General features: G+C 32.0%; 1 protein-coding gene across 1 annotated transcript in view; it reads right to left on the bottom strand.

Moving 5' to 3' along the window:
* Positions 1–904: 904 nt before the first annotated feature.
* The window catches only part of Gclc (glutamate--cysteine ligase), a 56,602-nt gene continuing 40,840 nt past the window's right edge, over positions 905–16,666 (bottom strand). Inside the window, exons 3-5 of the mRNA XM_065506617.1 lie at positions 4,499–6,183; positions 2,049–2,230; positions 905–1,976 (exon numbers count right to left, since the gene is read on the bottom strand). Of these exons, the coding sequence (XP_065362689.1) occupies positions 1,796–1,976; positions 2,049–2,230; positions 4,499–6,181 (2,046 nt within the window). The 5' untranslated portion in view covers positions 6,182–6,183 and the 3' untranslated portion in view covers positions 905–1,795. The remainder of the gene's footprint in view (positions 1,977–2,048; positions 2,231–4,498; positions 6,184–16,666) is intronic.

The raw sequence follows: 16,666 nt of genomic DNA, 5'->3' as shown, positions 1-16,666 counted from the left end.
AAGCTTTTGAATGAATCTAAGAATATAAATTTGGGAATGGATTAATGGAATAAATGAATTAAGCTCAAATTGAATTAATTAATATGAAGCTCTTTTTAAAAAATATTAGCTTTCAAAATTTCCATCACATACCCCCATTATCACAATGAATATAGTTAGGTTTTAATCTAAAGTTATACAGACAGATTTCATATAAAAATTATTTTAACCCACAGTATAACTACAAGTTAAAATCTAACTAGACATCGTCATAATGGGGAATACCTGGTGTCTAATTCTCGCATTCGTATGCGAGCGAATACTTATTCGAACGTGCGAGTTTTTTAATTTTTGAAATTGTCCTATTTTCGATATTGAATAAAATGTATTGAAATTTATAATAATAGTGCTAGATAGCGTACGAGTTTTTCGCACTCGAAATTTATTTCGATTACGAATGCGTGAATTTTCTCCCCGTTTATCGTTCCAAATTTAACTTTTTAAAATTGATAAATTTTCATTACATATCTGAATGGTCTACAACAATTTTGAAATCACTGTCTGTCATTGCAAAGTCCAAACTTAATATGACTGGTCTAGTTTATTTAAAACTGAATATTATTAAACAATTTTGTATCAACTACGTAAAATAGGTTTGGTAGGTTAAAATATAAACGTTATTTCAAGGGAAGCAAATGATAATTAAAAAAGTAACATGTGTTTATTTCATTATTTTGTTTCAAAATCTGTCAATTACCATCACTTAACCTGAGTGGTTGTTATAAAGACAACAAATTTTAGAAATTATAAATTTTTAAACCTTTATATTAACATTCCTCTCTTTAAGTTTTTTGTTTTTTAATTAAATATATATTTTTTGTTTAATTTCCTTTTAGAAATTTTTCTTAAATTAAACCAAAAGAAATTTTCTTAAATTTTTATTTATTTATAATTTTATTTGTTAAGTTATTTTGTTTTTTTGCTTTATATTTTTATCAATTATTTTTTTTTTAAGTAAATAAATAAACACTTATGGTTTATATGTTGTTTTGTTTGTTTTGTTTTAAGTTGTGATTAACTATTTGTATGCATTAAGTAAATAATTTAACAAATAATAAAAAATATATTTATATAATAATGTATATAGTATAAATAACATAGTCCTTGCTTCCTTTTTTAGTTTTCTTTGAAAATAATAAAAATCCCTTAAAGAGAAAAAATTCGTTAAACGTTAAAACTTCTTTCTCTTTTTGTTGATGTGTGTATTATTATATTACTGGGAGTTAAGATAACATCTTATAAAATGTTGTTGCACATCTCCCTCATTTTTCATTTTGTTTTTTTGTTTGCCATATTTTTCAAAAGCTTTAAAAACTTCTTTGAAATCTTGACAATTATCAATTTATTTAGCGTTTTAAGTTTTTGAGGAATTTAAATTCACCAAATAAAAAAAAGTACACAAAGTTAACAATTCATTCTTTCAATCAAAAACGTCAACTTAATCAATTTCATTTAAAATAAAAATTTCACAATGTGGTTGGTATTCATTCCTTAACAAGTTAAAACACTGAATGTTGTTTATGCGAAGCTTGGCTGGCAAGTCTTACACTTCTTCTTAAAAGTTGTTGTGTCAATGTTGTTTCTTTTGGTTGTTTATAATGAAAATGGTATGGTCTAGTTTAGTTTAGTTTCAATTTTGGCAATGTTACTTTTTGTCTAGTTCTTCTACTGGTTGTTGTTGCTGTTGTTGTTTTTGCTGCTGTTGTTCATTATCACTATTGTCGTCACCATTAATTTGTTCCTCAATTTGAAATGGTCATTTACTTTCACAGCAACCATTCAAGTGTTTTTGTATGGCTGGTGGTATGAAATCTTTTGTTTTGGTATGATTGCCCTCCTGTCCCAGCAGAGCGGGTTCAATTAATTTACCATTTTGTATATCTTGAATTTTCTTTAAAATATCATAATTTATACCATCGCTAACAACGGAATCTTTTCTGTAAGTTGATAAAAATAAATATATTAGAATTAAAGAGTTCCTAAGCAATAAAATGTGAAGGGAGACTTACTTGTAATCTGGATGATTTAAGACCTGCTCTCTCATCCAGGTGGCTGTTGTAATTAGCTCTCCCGAAGCTCTCTTTTGTATGAATCTCAAATATTGTTCAATCGTGCAATGAGTATCGGTATCAACTTCCATAGACTGCAAGTAGCTGCGTATGAGTGGCACTAATCCCGGGAATGAATCAGGCTGGAAAAGAAATTGAAATGTTTTAATTGTTTAACATGAAATTTTGTTAAAATATTAAAATAAAATATATCTGTTGGAATTTCTAACATCTGTTGGAAAATCTGTACAAAACTTTAGCAAACAAAAACGAAGAATTGGAGGCATTACTCCATGAAGATTGTTGTGAAACTCAAAAAGAGCTTGCAAAATCATTGGAAGCTACTCAATCAGCAATTTCAAAACTTTTGCGAGCAGTGAAATTTGGTTTCATGCGAATTGAAGCCAAAAGACCATAAAAGACAATTTTGCATGTCCGAAATGATGCATGAACGCTATAAAAGAAAATCTTTAGTGCATCTAATCATTAATTGCGATGAAAAGCCAGCTGAACCGCGATATCTGCAGGTTGGTAAATGAGTACATACGATACAAATGGTTGGATCATTTGTAGAACTGCAACTTAAGTTGTGGTCTACAGTTCGGTCTCTCTCCAACCCGACAAAGAACGATGATAGGGGATCGATTAAGTTTGAAGATACCACCATATCCGACCGCGTGCTTATTGCCGACAATTTATTGAGCACCCCGAGAGAAACAAGGCGAAAAGAAGTATTGCCCGCAAACTACATGATCTTCCAGTCTCGGACACACCACAACTTTAAAAGTCAACTGAAGTTGCAGATGCCATCAGTTAAGCCTTCAAAGGCAATAAGACCTGACGGAATATCAATGCTGATGCTAAAAAACCTTGGAAAATCGCGATTTCCCTCCTGTCACCAGTAGTGAGGACACTCGAAGCTCTTCTCCTCCCCCAGCTGACCCATCAACTACCAGCTGCTCGCCACCAGGTTATCTCAATGAAATTCACAATTTCTTTCGAAGGAGGTAAAACTCAACTTAGGCATCATGGTCGACGGCGTACAAATTCCGACAGTGAACCATCCGAAAATCTTCAGTGTCATTTTTGATAACCTTTTTACCTCCTCAGCATACAAGGAATAAGGTCCTCAGTCACTTGTCGGCAGCACTTGGGGTATGGACAAAGAAACCTTGCTAGCAACCTAAAAGACGATTGGCTGGTCAGTGGATAACTATGCGGCTACAGTGTGGTCGCCTTCGTTAAGTGAAGAAATATTCAAAGCAAATACAGCCTTAAGTACCGTCACAGGCTGCCTACAAACTACCACCAAACACCACCTTCACGAGGGAACTAAGGTTCTACCGGTCAGGGAATATAACGTCATGTTGACGCAACAGTTCCTTCTTGGATTTCACCGGAGGAGTCAGTCAAATAGCACACATTTGGAGTCTCCCCCCGAGGCATGTCAGACAGGACCTTAGAAAATACGACGAGATCATACAAAGGTATGTGCAGGATCCATTTGATCTCAACTCGTATATGACAGCTTTGAACGCTATTCATAGAGACGCCATCAATTCCGCTGCAGCAGGATACCGTATGATAGTCCAGACCGTGCCTCTTCCGACTACTGTTTGTTTCTGGGATACGCTTCACTTTGTAACAGAGCATCCGATATTGGCTTGATTCGTTCTTGTACTCAAAAGATGACCAGTTCTTTTGGCTCGGAATCCATATGTTGCCAAAAAGATGAGAAATTGTACAATTGTTTCAAAATAAAAGTTAAATATTTGAAAAACTCCAGCATTTTTAAGTGATATACCCATTATCTCAGCCATTTGTGGGCAGATTTTCCCTAATTTAAATAGTATTGATGTACGAGGATCTTAACTGAAAGGGCAGCACTGCTCCTGTCAACAGGCATCTGTCAATTGACTCCTGTCAAAATTTGAACAAGCTGTGTCATTTAGTTTGTGTTTGGCAGCCATTGATTGCTGACTACCTCGTGACTTGAGGAGCAATTGGAAAAAGTGAATTTCGTCTACTCATTAAGAATTATTTTTTGTGAGAAAAAAAAACTATCACTCAAACCAAGACTAAGCTTTATAAATACTATGGGACTCTGCGCCATCAATTTCAATGGTAAAAAAAGTGGTTTGCTGAATTTCGTTGTGGCCGTACAAGCACGGAAAATGCCAAACGTTCTGAACGCCCAGTTGAGGTCTCTACACCCGAAAAACTACTTTTACCCTGGATTATTACCTTTTAATAATATTCGCTTTATATCTCCCTTTATTTTTCTCTTTAAAGAAAATGGGCCCAAGTGACCTTTGCAGTTTAGAATGGTTATATTACAAATAAATAATTCGATAAGATCGCCACAGATTACACATTAGAACCTAAAATTAAACAGCTGTCGGCATTCTTACCTTTCCATTGAATATTTCTCCAATCGACATCAATTCAAAATCTTCCTCATGATCGCTATGCGCTTGAGGATGATGATAACCATTGGTGGCAGCACCACCATTTACACCATTTGTTGTACCATTCGAAGAGCCATTGGTAGCGGCCGTACCATTTGTAGCTCCTCCATTCATGGTGGTTCCGTTGTGCAGTGAACCATTGGCATAACCATTCGAAAGTCTTTGAGTTTTGCGCACATTTTTACGGAACCAAAACTTTTCCTTGCGGCAAGCATCTCTCTTCTGAGCCGTTTGCATATTTTCATCGACCTTGGAAATGGGTGTTAGGAAATTCAATTGATACGATAATATCACACGAGTTAGCAAAACCACAAAAACCACTAGAGCGGCATTTTCAAAATCACTTATTTGTGCCTCACAAGGTCGGAACTCCACACGCCAGCCTATGGGTGAATTGGGTGGTGGTGGTTTAAAGCGCATTGTTTGCCAATTGGTAGATTGTATATTCTCGAAATGATCTGTGTCCTCCTTATCATTCTGATGAACTTTCTCGCTAAACAAAGACACCGTATCACGTATAAACAAATGGGCCACATGTTGGGCCAACAAATGATCTATGCCACCCTCACGCAAACTTTGGTAGACCTTTTCGTCATAGGTGAGCGGAACATCATTGTATTCTTCACCCTCTGGCGATAGATACGAATCTATGGAGTCATAACGAGATTTTGCTATGCGAAATTTATTCTGCTTTAATGGTTTAAGGCCTCTTTCTTCCTGAGTACGGCAATCCACCGAGGAACTAATGACATTCCAGCGACAATCGGATTCTGTTAAATAGCCTCGGTAAATGGGTGAAGCTGCTGTTAGGGCCAACATTATGGGACACAATGGCGCCAATTGATCGTACAAGGTACGAGCCTCTGTTATATTGCAAGCTTGGAATGTTAATTGTAGACAACAGCAGCCCATGCCAAAGCCCATGGCATCAAGTAATACTACATCTGGCTCCATGGGGGGACTACCCTCTACTGGTAGTTTGGTGTTTTCATCTTTAAATACTTTTAATTTTATGGCTACCTTTTCGCCGCGTCGCATGCGTATATTGCGTGTCAACGTCTTGAAACGTGGATGACCCGGATATATGGCTTCGTCGGGGAAATATAGAGATTTTGCTGAACTTTCTGGATCCTCCGGCTGGGGATTATAAATGGGATGTGTGAATTCCTTACAACCTAAACGTGGGAAATTTGTTATGGACATAACACATTCGTCCTGCTCCAGCAGTTCGGTGACTTCCTCTCGCCGGTAGCGCATATTGGCTTCCACCACATTGAAATGGGCCATTAAGCCACCAAATGGTTTACCGGGTGTGCCCTCAATCATGTAGGCGCCATATTCTGGACGCCACAGCGATTTAACACCATTAGGATCGGCCATTTCTTTTTCATTCAATTTGGCTAGCAAGTCTTGGGCTTTTAAAGAGACTTTGGCCTGTTTTTTATTGTCATCGAATTTAACAATAATATATTCTACTTCATCGCCCCATTTGAGTACATCACCCTGGCGATCTTTTAGTCTGTGATAGAGATTTATGAATTGTTGCACGCCATGCTCGCGCACATGCTCGGCATGGGCTTTTGTTTCCTCCCACGACAAAGGGCTGCCTTCGCTTAAGAGACCCATGACTAAAAGTAGAGAGAAAGAGAAAAATAAATATTAGATGTTGGTATATTATTGGAAAACTAAGTACTGAAAGATTTCTTTAACATAATAACAAGGGCTTGGTAGGGTTTTGAAGTCTAATAAAGATGGATTTAATTTAATTAATTTACACCGTGTTGTTAATTTTGTGTCTATTAATTTGTTAATACGGATAGATAGAATGAACATATTGTATATCACTGTTTAGGAAATCAATCGTGTCTGCTTTTCAAAAATGTACATATACAAAAGTTTTATAAATTCTAAGTTACTAAAAGTCTATTGTCAAAAAGACAATTAAGTGAAAGTATGTTTGTTGAATTTTGTTCAATATTGTTACGAAATTACACTATCAATTAGAATTTAACGGTCTGCAACGACTGCCTCCAACATTCATCATGTTTATAGACATGTCCATCAAGCTTAGGGTTCCTAATTTCCCGGACTTTTTCCTTTCCCGGGAAGAAATTAAAAAATCTTTTCAATACCGGGAATACCCGGTAATTTTTATACCCTTCACCTTCGTGAGAAGGGTATATATAAGTTTGTCAATCCGTTTGTAATTTCTACATTTTTCATTTCCGACCCTATAAAGTATATATATTCTGGATCCTTATATAGCGGAGTCGATTAAGCCATGTACGTCTGTCTGACTGTCCGTCTGTCTGTTGAAATCAATTTTCTGAAGACCCCAGATATCTTCGGGATCCAAATCTTCAATAATTCTGTCAGACATGCTTTCGATAAGTTTGCTATTTAAAATCAGCAAAATCGGTCCATAAATAACGGAGATATGAGCAAAAAACCGGGACAACCTCGATTTTTGACCTATTTTTGAATTATGTATATGTGGATTACTAATGATAGATATTTCAAAATCCATTGCAACGATGTAGATAAGGCTATAGTAAGTTGGACCTACAATGGGTCAAAATCGGGAAAAATATTTTTAACCCGAATTTTTTTCATCAACAATTTTTTTTTGTTATAAAAAAAAAAATTTAAAAAATTTGGAAAAAACTTTTTTTAAAAAAAATAAAAAAAAATTTTGAAAAACAATTAAAAAAAATTTAATTTTGTTTACCTAAAAATATTTAAAAAAAAATATTTTAAAGTATAATTTGGTGAAGGGTATATAAGATTCGGCACAGCCGAAAATAGCTCTCTTACTTGTTTAATACTAAATTAAACCAGAAACCAGTAAATTTGTTTTCGAATAAATTGTCTTTTTATGCCCTTCACCTTCGTGAGAATAGTATATATAAGTTTGTCATTCCGTTTGTTATTTCCACAATATAATTTTCCGACCCTATATTGTGGATCCTTATAGATAGCGGAGTCGATTAAGCCATGTCCGTCTGTCTGTTGAAATCAACTTTCCGAGGCCCCCAAATAACTTACATACACAATTCATACATCAATATCTCCAGAATTCTTCAGAATTTTAAAATTTCAAAAAATTAAAAAACAATTGGAAAAATTTTTTTTTCCAAAAAAATAAAAAAAAACAACTTTGGGAAAAAAATTAATTTAAAAAATATTTAAAATTTGTATTTTGAAGTATAATTTGTTGAAGGGGATATAAGATTCGGCACAGACGAATATAGCTCTCTTACTTGTTTAATACTGAATTGGGAAAATTCTGAAATAAAGTTAGAAAATTCTGAAATAGAATTGAAAATGGTGTAGAACTTACAAAATATTGTAACTTTGAGAAGAAAAGGTATGAAAAAATTCCCGAAAATTCACGACAAACATTTCCCAAAAATTTACAAGGAAATATTCACGGGAAATTTTTCCCACGTGTAACCCTAATCAAGTTTCTACTTATCAACAATGCAACACTAAATGTTTAAGCTACTAACATTAACCTTGCAGCTGCTAAAAGCTCTAGAATTCGAACATGCTAGTTTGTCCGTTAAGATCATTCGTGAAGCTACTGGACGGAAGTTGGCAGAGGTTGCAGTCGTTGAGTTAGTGTAGAAGTGGTAGAAGTAACATCAACTGTATTACATGAAAGTAAATTGTTGTGTAAATTTGAATAAACAAAGAATTGTTACAATTTTAAACTATGTACTAAACTGCTTTTATTTGCAATCAAAAGTATCCGGTTTATTTAAAGGAAATAAACCACCGTTTTTAAAAGGTAAAAGCGTAAAAATAAGTACCACTATAGCTTCAAAAAGATTATCTAACAAATTTAAATCCTGTTTTTTTGATATACCAATTTTACTATAGATATAATCAGCTAGAGAGCTCATGGATCTCATGTGGATTGATATCGTCCCAGTGGACTCATATTTATCCACCACACTGCGAATAGTCGTCTCTGTAGGACGATTATGACGACCGTAAAATGGGCGAAGGGGGCGTAACGATGCACGCATTTTGATAAAACAATTTTATTATTATCATGTGTTGTTGAACGCTATGTTGTTGTAACAGTTCGACTGTGACCGATTGTTCTTTTCTGTGGAAAAAACTTTCGGTTTGTACAGCTGTCGCTGAGTTTACAATCTTTAGACCATTGGTAGGCAAAAAGAGGCATTTAATTTGTGTGCTCTTTTGGGTAAAAAATTAAATATCCACAACAACATCAAGAAACTGAATGAATTGTGTGTATTTTTACGCTCTATTACGCTCTTTTGTTCACATTCGGGTTGTTTGACGAAAATCATCGTAACCTGAACAATATGAACGCCTACCATGGCTTTAGACGAATATAATTCGGGTCGTTCCGGAACGGAGATCCAATTGTTGTGGGAACGTTGAACGCTATAATCGTCCATGGTGATTTGACAAAACAAACTGAATAAATGACAGCCTATTCAACAGATGTAGCTCCAATAACATGGCCTCTATCAACTGTCAAAGGTCGGAAGTGCCTCGGATACCTGCTCTGAGCCTCCTATAAATTTTAAAAGCCGCCGCCGAAATTTTTTCAGCTTAAATCGGCTTGAAAAAAGTTCCTTATTAATTTTATAAAATTTTCGTTTTTAAATTTTATTTTTTTACAAATTAAGTTGGCATTTACACACAGCAAGTTTACTTGAAGCAAGTCTCTTCGATTATCTTTTAAACTTGTTCGTCTGTTTACACACAGCAAGTCTGTGTTCAATTTTGTATGTCAAAACCTATTAGACGCCATAGTGAAAATGAGAAAACAAAAAAGAATTGAAGACACTTGTCAGTACAAGCAAGTGTGTACCCCTCTTCTTTCTTCTTGCCTCTCTCTCCTATAAACTCCGACTTGCGGCAAGAAAACTTGTGTAAAAGCAGACTAAGTAATTTTTCTTTAGTCGGCTGACGGACAGCTTTGAGCTGCCGCCGACCGTTTTTGGAGTCAGCCGCCACCGTGAAATTTAATCGGCGCTATTAAAAATGTCATTTAAAAATGTGTAAGTAGATAGTTTTGTATATTGAATACTCAAATAAAACCACTCTATATAGAGCGCTCAATACTTAAAATATTCAATACTTTAACATCACAATTCTAAAGCACTGTGCGGCACGGCACTTGTTTTAAAAACCCAGACAGATTGCACTTTGTAATGAAAACTAAAAACATGACAAGTTTTTTTGTTTTCATTTGTTTGTATTTGTAGTTTTTATAATTAATTAAATTTTGCGGAATTGCGTTTTATTTATACTTTCAATACTCAGTTCATACCAATTATAAAAGGTTTGATTTTTTATCTTAGTTTAAACAATTAACTAAAAACAATTGAATTAAAAAGTAAAACTGAAATTGAAACTTCCACGGAAACAAATGAATTGGAAAAAAAATTTCAAATATTTTGTTGTTTAATCGAGCTTAAACAAAATACAACTAAATACAATTGCTTTGCAACAATTGTTTGGAATGCTGGCAAATAAATCTAATTGATTTAATGAAGAGTAATTACAAACAGCAAAATGCGATTTGCATGTAATACTTAAATAGTAACAACTGTGTAATTATTTCAACAAAAAAAATAAATAAAATTACATGGAAAAATAAATTTAGAATTTTGACATGCTCGAGTAAAGATGACAAGGAGATAAACTTAGGGGTGGTCTTAGTTTAAGCTAAAAATGGAAAGAAATAGTTGTTGTTTCTAAAACACTTAATATGTAAACAGATCTTATACTCGAGTTACCTTTCATTAAGCATAGTGGGAAATACCATGTTAATCTCAAACTGTGACTAGCCTAAATCGTTTCATAATAAACGATCACAAATTCATTGAGCATTTTTAATTAAGCAATATTTAAGATAAATTACTACAAAACAATAATCCATTGATTAGAACTATAATATTATTTTCAATTGGCTTAATTTTTTATAATTTATATTACGAGGGTATTTAGAAAAAAAATAAAAACTGTGCAACAAATAATTGTTTGAAAAGTTTTGAAAAAATGTTTAAATTTTGTAACAATTTATTAATATTTATCAAAAACATTAACAAATACTATAAAAAAAAATATCGATTTCTTTTTTTTTGTAATCTTTAAAATCCCGCAGACAAAACATTTGCTTATATTTATCTAATTTGTTTCTATATTTGTGCCAATTTTATAATTTTTTGACACAATTGTTATTTAGCTGAGATTTTCTCTGATTTTTTTTTGGCAAAATTTTGAACATATGCCAATAAATTGCATGGCTTTATATTTGTTTCTTTAAGTAAAGCATTTATAGATTCGTTTGTACTTAATTTTTTTCTTTATTTTTTTGTGTTGTAAAATTATTTTATTTAAAATACAATTAACCTTGAACTTAAACGTCATTATCAGATACAGACAATATAAATTATGAATCATTTAAAAATTTGATAATTTTTATAATAAAAAAAATAAATTCAAAGAAAATTTAGTTAATGAAATTAATTGTAGTAAAAACAAGTAAGAGAGCTACATTCGGCTGTGCTGAATTTTATATACCCTTCACCAAATTATACTTCAAAATACAAATTTTATATATTTTTAGGCAAACAAAATTTATTTTTTTTCCAAGGTTGTTTTTTTAATTTTTTTTTTCGAATTGTTACTTTAAATTTTAAAATTTTTTTTTTGATTTTTTTAAATTTTTTTTTTTTGAAAAAAAAATCGGGTTAAAAAATAATTTTTTCCGATTTTGACCCATTGTATATCCAATTTACTATGGTCTTATATACGTCGTTGCAAAGGTCTTTGAAATATCTATCATTAGATATCCATATTGTCTATATTAATGAATTAGTAATCCAGATATACAGTGGTTGACAAAACAATGGAAACTTTTCCAAATATTCCATATGTAGCCCAAAATTTAAAATATTTTTTTTTTAAATTTTTTTTTTAGTATTTTACTTGTATAGTTTTATTTATATAAATTAACTGAAAAACAAAGAACATAATTAATTATACTCTGAAAAAAGGGAATAAATTAAAAATATTCACTATTTCGCTACTGACAAAACAATGGAAACGAAAATAATATTTAAAAGAACGATGTAAAAAGCATCCTGTTTACAGTTATTTTATTTTTAATTCTGGTAATTTTTCACAATTTCTTTTTCTAAGTTTTTCGCATAATTGCTTTTTTTCAAAGTTAACGAAAATGGCTAATGTTAAGATTTGTGAAGACTTAAAAAATAAAATAATTAACGATTTTAAAGCTGGTTTAATACAAAAAAGTATCTGTGACAAATATTCATTAAATAAATCAGCAGTTTCAAAAATTTTAAAGAAATTTCGTGAGACCGGTTCTGTAAAAACTCAACATTTAGGTGGAAGACCTCGTAAGACTACTCCTAGACAAGATAATTTAATAGCGAGAGAGTTCAAGAAATTTCCAAAAATAACTGCTCGAGAGGTTGTTAATAGCCTAAAATTAGAAATAAGTACCCGAACAGTTAGTCGCAGGGCAAATGAGGCTGGTCTTGGTTGCTATCGTTCTGTGAAAAAACCACTCATTTCTAAAAAGAACCGTTCTGCTCGTCTACAATTTGCCAGGGATCATTTAAACTGGTCGATACAGAAATGGAATACTGTCCTCTTTTCCGACGAATCCAAATACAATTTAAGAGGCAGTGACGGGAGAACATTTGTAAGACGACCAAAGGGAAAAATATTAGATCCAAAGTACACAAATAAGACTGTAAAGTTTGGCGGTGGCAATATTAGGGTATGGGTGTGTTTTTCAGGGCAAAGTATGGGCCCAATTCATATTATAAAAGTTACCATGACAGGTATAGGATACAGAACCATATTAAACGATGTTATGTATCCATACGCTGAGGAAAATATGCCCCTAGTTTGGAGATTCCAACACGACAACGACCCGAAACACAACTCTAGGGTTGAAACCGAGTGGTTTTACAATCCAACGAGGTACGTGTTTTGAAGTGGCCTGCCCAATCGCCAGATCTCAATCCCATAGAAAATCTATGGAAAATTGTAGATCGTAAAATAAGGACCCAAAATTACACCAGAAAGGAAGATTTATCGGAGGCGGTTATAAGGGAATGGAAAAATATTTCAAAGGAGACCATTGACTCTTTAATTGGTTCAATGCATCGTCGATGTGTAGCAGTTATAAAAAATAAGTGATACCCAACAAAATATTGAGTTATTGCAAAGTTTAGACCATATTTGTTAAAATAATACCTAAGTTTCAATTGTTTTGTCAATGCCGTAATAAAGAAATCTTTTAATTTTGTTTTCTCATTATTAGAATTTAATTAATTATGTCCTTTGTTTTTTGTTAAATTAAGATTATCAGCCCAATTATGAATAAAAATTCCCCGGGAGTTTTTTCACTTTTCTCATTTTTTCTATTCAAATTCAATGGGAAAAAACTCCCAGGGAACAAACTCCCGCGGAATTTTTTATTCATAATTGGGCTGAATAAAAGTATACAAATAAAATACTACAAAAATGTTAAAATTTTTTAAAAAGTTATTTGAGATTTTAGGCCACTAATGAAATATTTGGAAAAGCTTCCATTGTTTTGTCAACCACTGTATGTACAGTTACGAACAAGAAAATAGCAGTACCACTAAGGAATTTTTTTGAAACGGCGTACAACGTCTTTAAAAATTTTAAACTTAAAATTTTGTTTATAAACATAATCGGTCAAGCCTGTACATTTTTTGTGAGATATTCTTTTTGTAAAAATAATGATAATTTCGGAAATAAAGGCTCTTATATATGACAATATGTATTTTTTTATTAACATTGAAATAGCAGTGCCGGATTATTGAATTAATTTTTTTTATTTTTTTTTAATGAAGTCAAATATTTTTTAAGATTAAAGTAAAATTTAGTTAAATATGCTGAATTTATTGTATTTTTAATGTTAAATATAGTTATTTTTTATATAATTCCTGTTTTAGTGGGTTGCGCAATACATAGCACCATTGCTTAGCGAAAATTAATTTTAAAGTTAAAAAAATAAGGAAAATCTTTTCCGAATATATGGACTTTATATCAAACGCTATTGAAAAGAAAGAAAAAATAGAAAATAGGAACTGCAAACGGAAAACTGCACCTCAGGACGATCGAAATATCGTCAGAATCATCAAATGCAATCCATTTAATCTGTCAAGCTAATAAAAACCGAATGAAATTTAGAAGTTATTGATATAACAGTAAGGAGATGATTTCTAAATGCAAACTTCACAGAACGAAGACGAAGGAAAAATCCACTATTAACAAAAATACATAGTGGTACTTGTTTGGAGTACGCTGAATGCCGACTGGTTTACAAGCAAATATCGCAATATTTTGTGAACTGGCGGGTATAAACTGCTTTTATTTGGAAGTTCAGGCTGTAGTTAATATATTCGACGTCCACTCTCTTTTGTATGTCAAACACAGTAAACTGAGAAAAAAATTAAAATATTTCAAAATTTCGTGGTACTGCTATTATCTTGTTCGCAACTGTAGGTCAAAAATCGAGGATGTCCTCGTTTTTCCTCATATCTCAGCCATTTGTGGACCGATTTTGCTGATTTTAAAAAGGAAACTTCTCGAAAACATGTCTGACATAATTATTGAAGATTTGAATCCCGAAAATATCAGGGGTCTTCAGAAAATTGATTTCAACAGACAGACAGACGGACATGGCTTAATCGACTCCGCTATCTATAAGGATCCAGAATATATATACTTTATAGGGTCGGAAATGATAAATGTAGAAATTACAAACGGAATGACAAACTTATATAACCTTCTCACGAAGGTGAAGGTTATATAAGTTTTTTTTCCTTATATCTCAGCCATTTGTGGACCGATTTTCCCGATTTTAAATAGCAACCCAGCCGGAAGAATTCCGGAGATATTGATGTATGAATCGTGTATGTAAGTTATTTGGGGGCTTAGGAAAGTTGATTTTAACAGATAGACAGACGGACATGGCTTAATCGACTCCGCTATCTATTAGGATCCAGAATATATATACATTATAGGGTCGGAAAATTATATTGTGGAAATTACAAAACTTCTCACGAAGATGAAGGGTATAAAAATGAGGAATAGTAAAAGAAAGAAATAATTCCAATTTCAAAATCCCAGCAGATAAATTTACCTAAAATTAATTTATATTCATTTCAAACAGAGGCCGAAAATAACGGGTTCACTTTCATTTCAATGGTAAATTCTCATTCGCAGCCATTTAAAAATAATTTTTTGTGATATATCACTGAGAGAGTGATTTATTCGAGTACATTTTAGGTTTGGGGTTGAGAGAAACAGAAAAGAAACAAACACAAATAATCTGGATGAGTGATTTATAATTTATTTTTTTTTCGTAAAGGTCAGCTTGTGACTTTTAGTTGCGAAAATGAAAACTAAATCGCAAAAATGTATTTGATGCAAATCAACGCTTAAATATATAAAATGTATCAAAAGATTTAAAAAAAAAAATTCTCATTTCTGTTACTCAGACTTCATTACTTCATACTTATCTTTCTTTCCATAATTTGTTAAAAATTACTAGCAATATGTTATTGTATGTAAATAAAAGAGAAAGTAACAGTTATTAAGAACAAGAACAAATTAATTGTTTATCTCACACCAAACCATTAAAAAACAACAAAAACGAATAAAGGTCATATCAAACCATTTAAAAAAAAAATCTTTTTATAACTGTGATTTATTTTTATCACAAAAATATAAATCACAATTTGGGTTTTTTGGTATATGGACGAGTTATTTTCGATCTCTGATTTTAAATCAAGTTACCCGGCCTTAGTAAGATTTATAGCTTTCCGAAAATTATATACAGAGATTGTAATGTTTAACAAAGTTGGAACTTCATTGGCCCAATATTGTACTCCTTTGTTGTGAAAACTTTTACAAATAACAATCAATTCTATCACTTATTTTTATAACAAAAAAGCATTTATCACCAATTCACACATTTAATACGAATTTGTATATATTTGTTATAATAACAAATATTAAATACAAATATTCTTTTAATTTAAATTGACAATATGATTAATAAAAAAAATGCATTTCAACATACAACAATCTTTTAAATACTAACACAAAATATGCCAAAAAAACGTGTATACAAATTGGAAAACGTGTGCAACGTAAAAAAATAATTTAATATTTATTTATTAATAATACATATAAACAAAAATATATAATTATAAATGTACACATCTGCTCAAAATAATAGATACACCAAAATTTATTTTTTAAAAACGAAAAAAAATAATGGTATATTGTAAAATTATAAAAAAAATTCAGTCGATTTTTATTTATAGTTAAAAGGAGAGTAAAAAACAAAAACAAAATATTTCATAATTAATAATAAATATTATAAAGTAAATTAAATTTCTTAAATTTCGAAAAATTTGGTGCTCATAATAATAGATACATTTTTAAAAATTCTTATTAAACAAAAGCTAATAAATTTTATCTTAAAAAAATTAGTTTATTATTAAAGTAAAGCTAGTATCCAGTATATCCACCTTTGTTTTGTAAAACTTTCTCCACTCTTCTGGGCATACTGGATATCAAGTTCTGACACTTCTCCAATGGAATCTCGTACCATATTTTTTGCGTTTTCTCCCATAAATCTTTATTTTTGAAAACTTCCTTCGAAAGCCTTATCTTTAATTAACTCCACATGTTTTCTATTGGGTTTAAATCAGGGGATTGGCTGGGCCAGCTTAAAACAGGTACGTTATTCTCCAAGAACCAGTTTTTAACTAATCTTGAACTATGTTTTGGGTCGTTGTCCTGCTGGAATGTCCATATTAATGGCATATTTTCCGATGCATATGGAAGCATTACGTTTTCCAATATGTCTCTATACCCACTAGCATTCATGGTATCTTCTATTCGGAATATCGGACCAACACCATTCCATGAAAAGCTACCCCAAACCATTATGTTTCCCCCGCCATGTTTTACCGTCTTTTTTGTAAATTTAACGTGGAATTCTTTTCCTTTTGGTCGGCGTACATTTCTTTGGCAGTCGTTTCC

Source organism: Calliphora vicina, chromosome 4, assembly GCF_958450345.1.
Source record: "Calliphora vicina chromosome 4, idCalVici1.1, whole genome shotgun sequence".
Classification (NCBI taxonomy): Eukaryota; Metazoa; Arthropoda; class Insecta; order Diptera; family Calliphoridae; genus Calliphora; species Calliphora vicina.
This window is presented reverse-complemented; position numbering and strand designations above follow the sequence as displayed.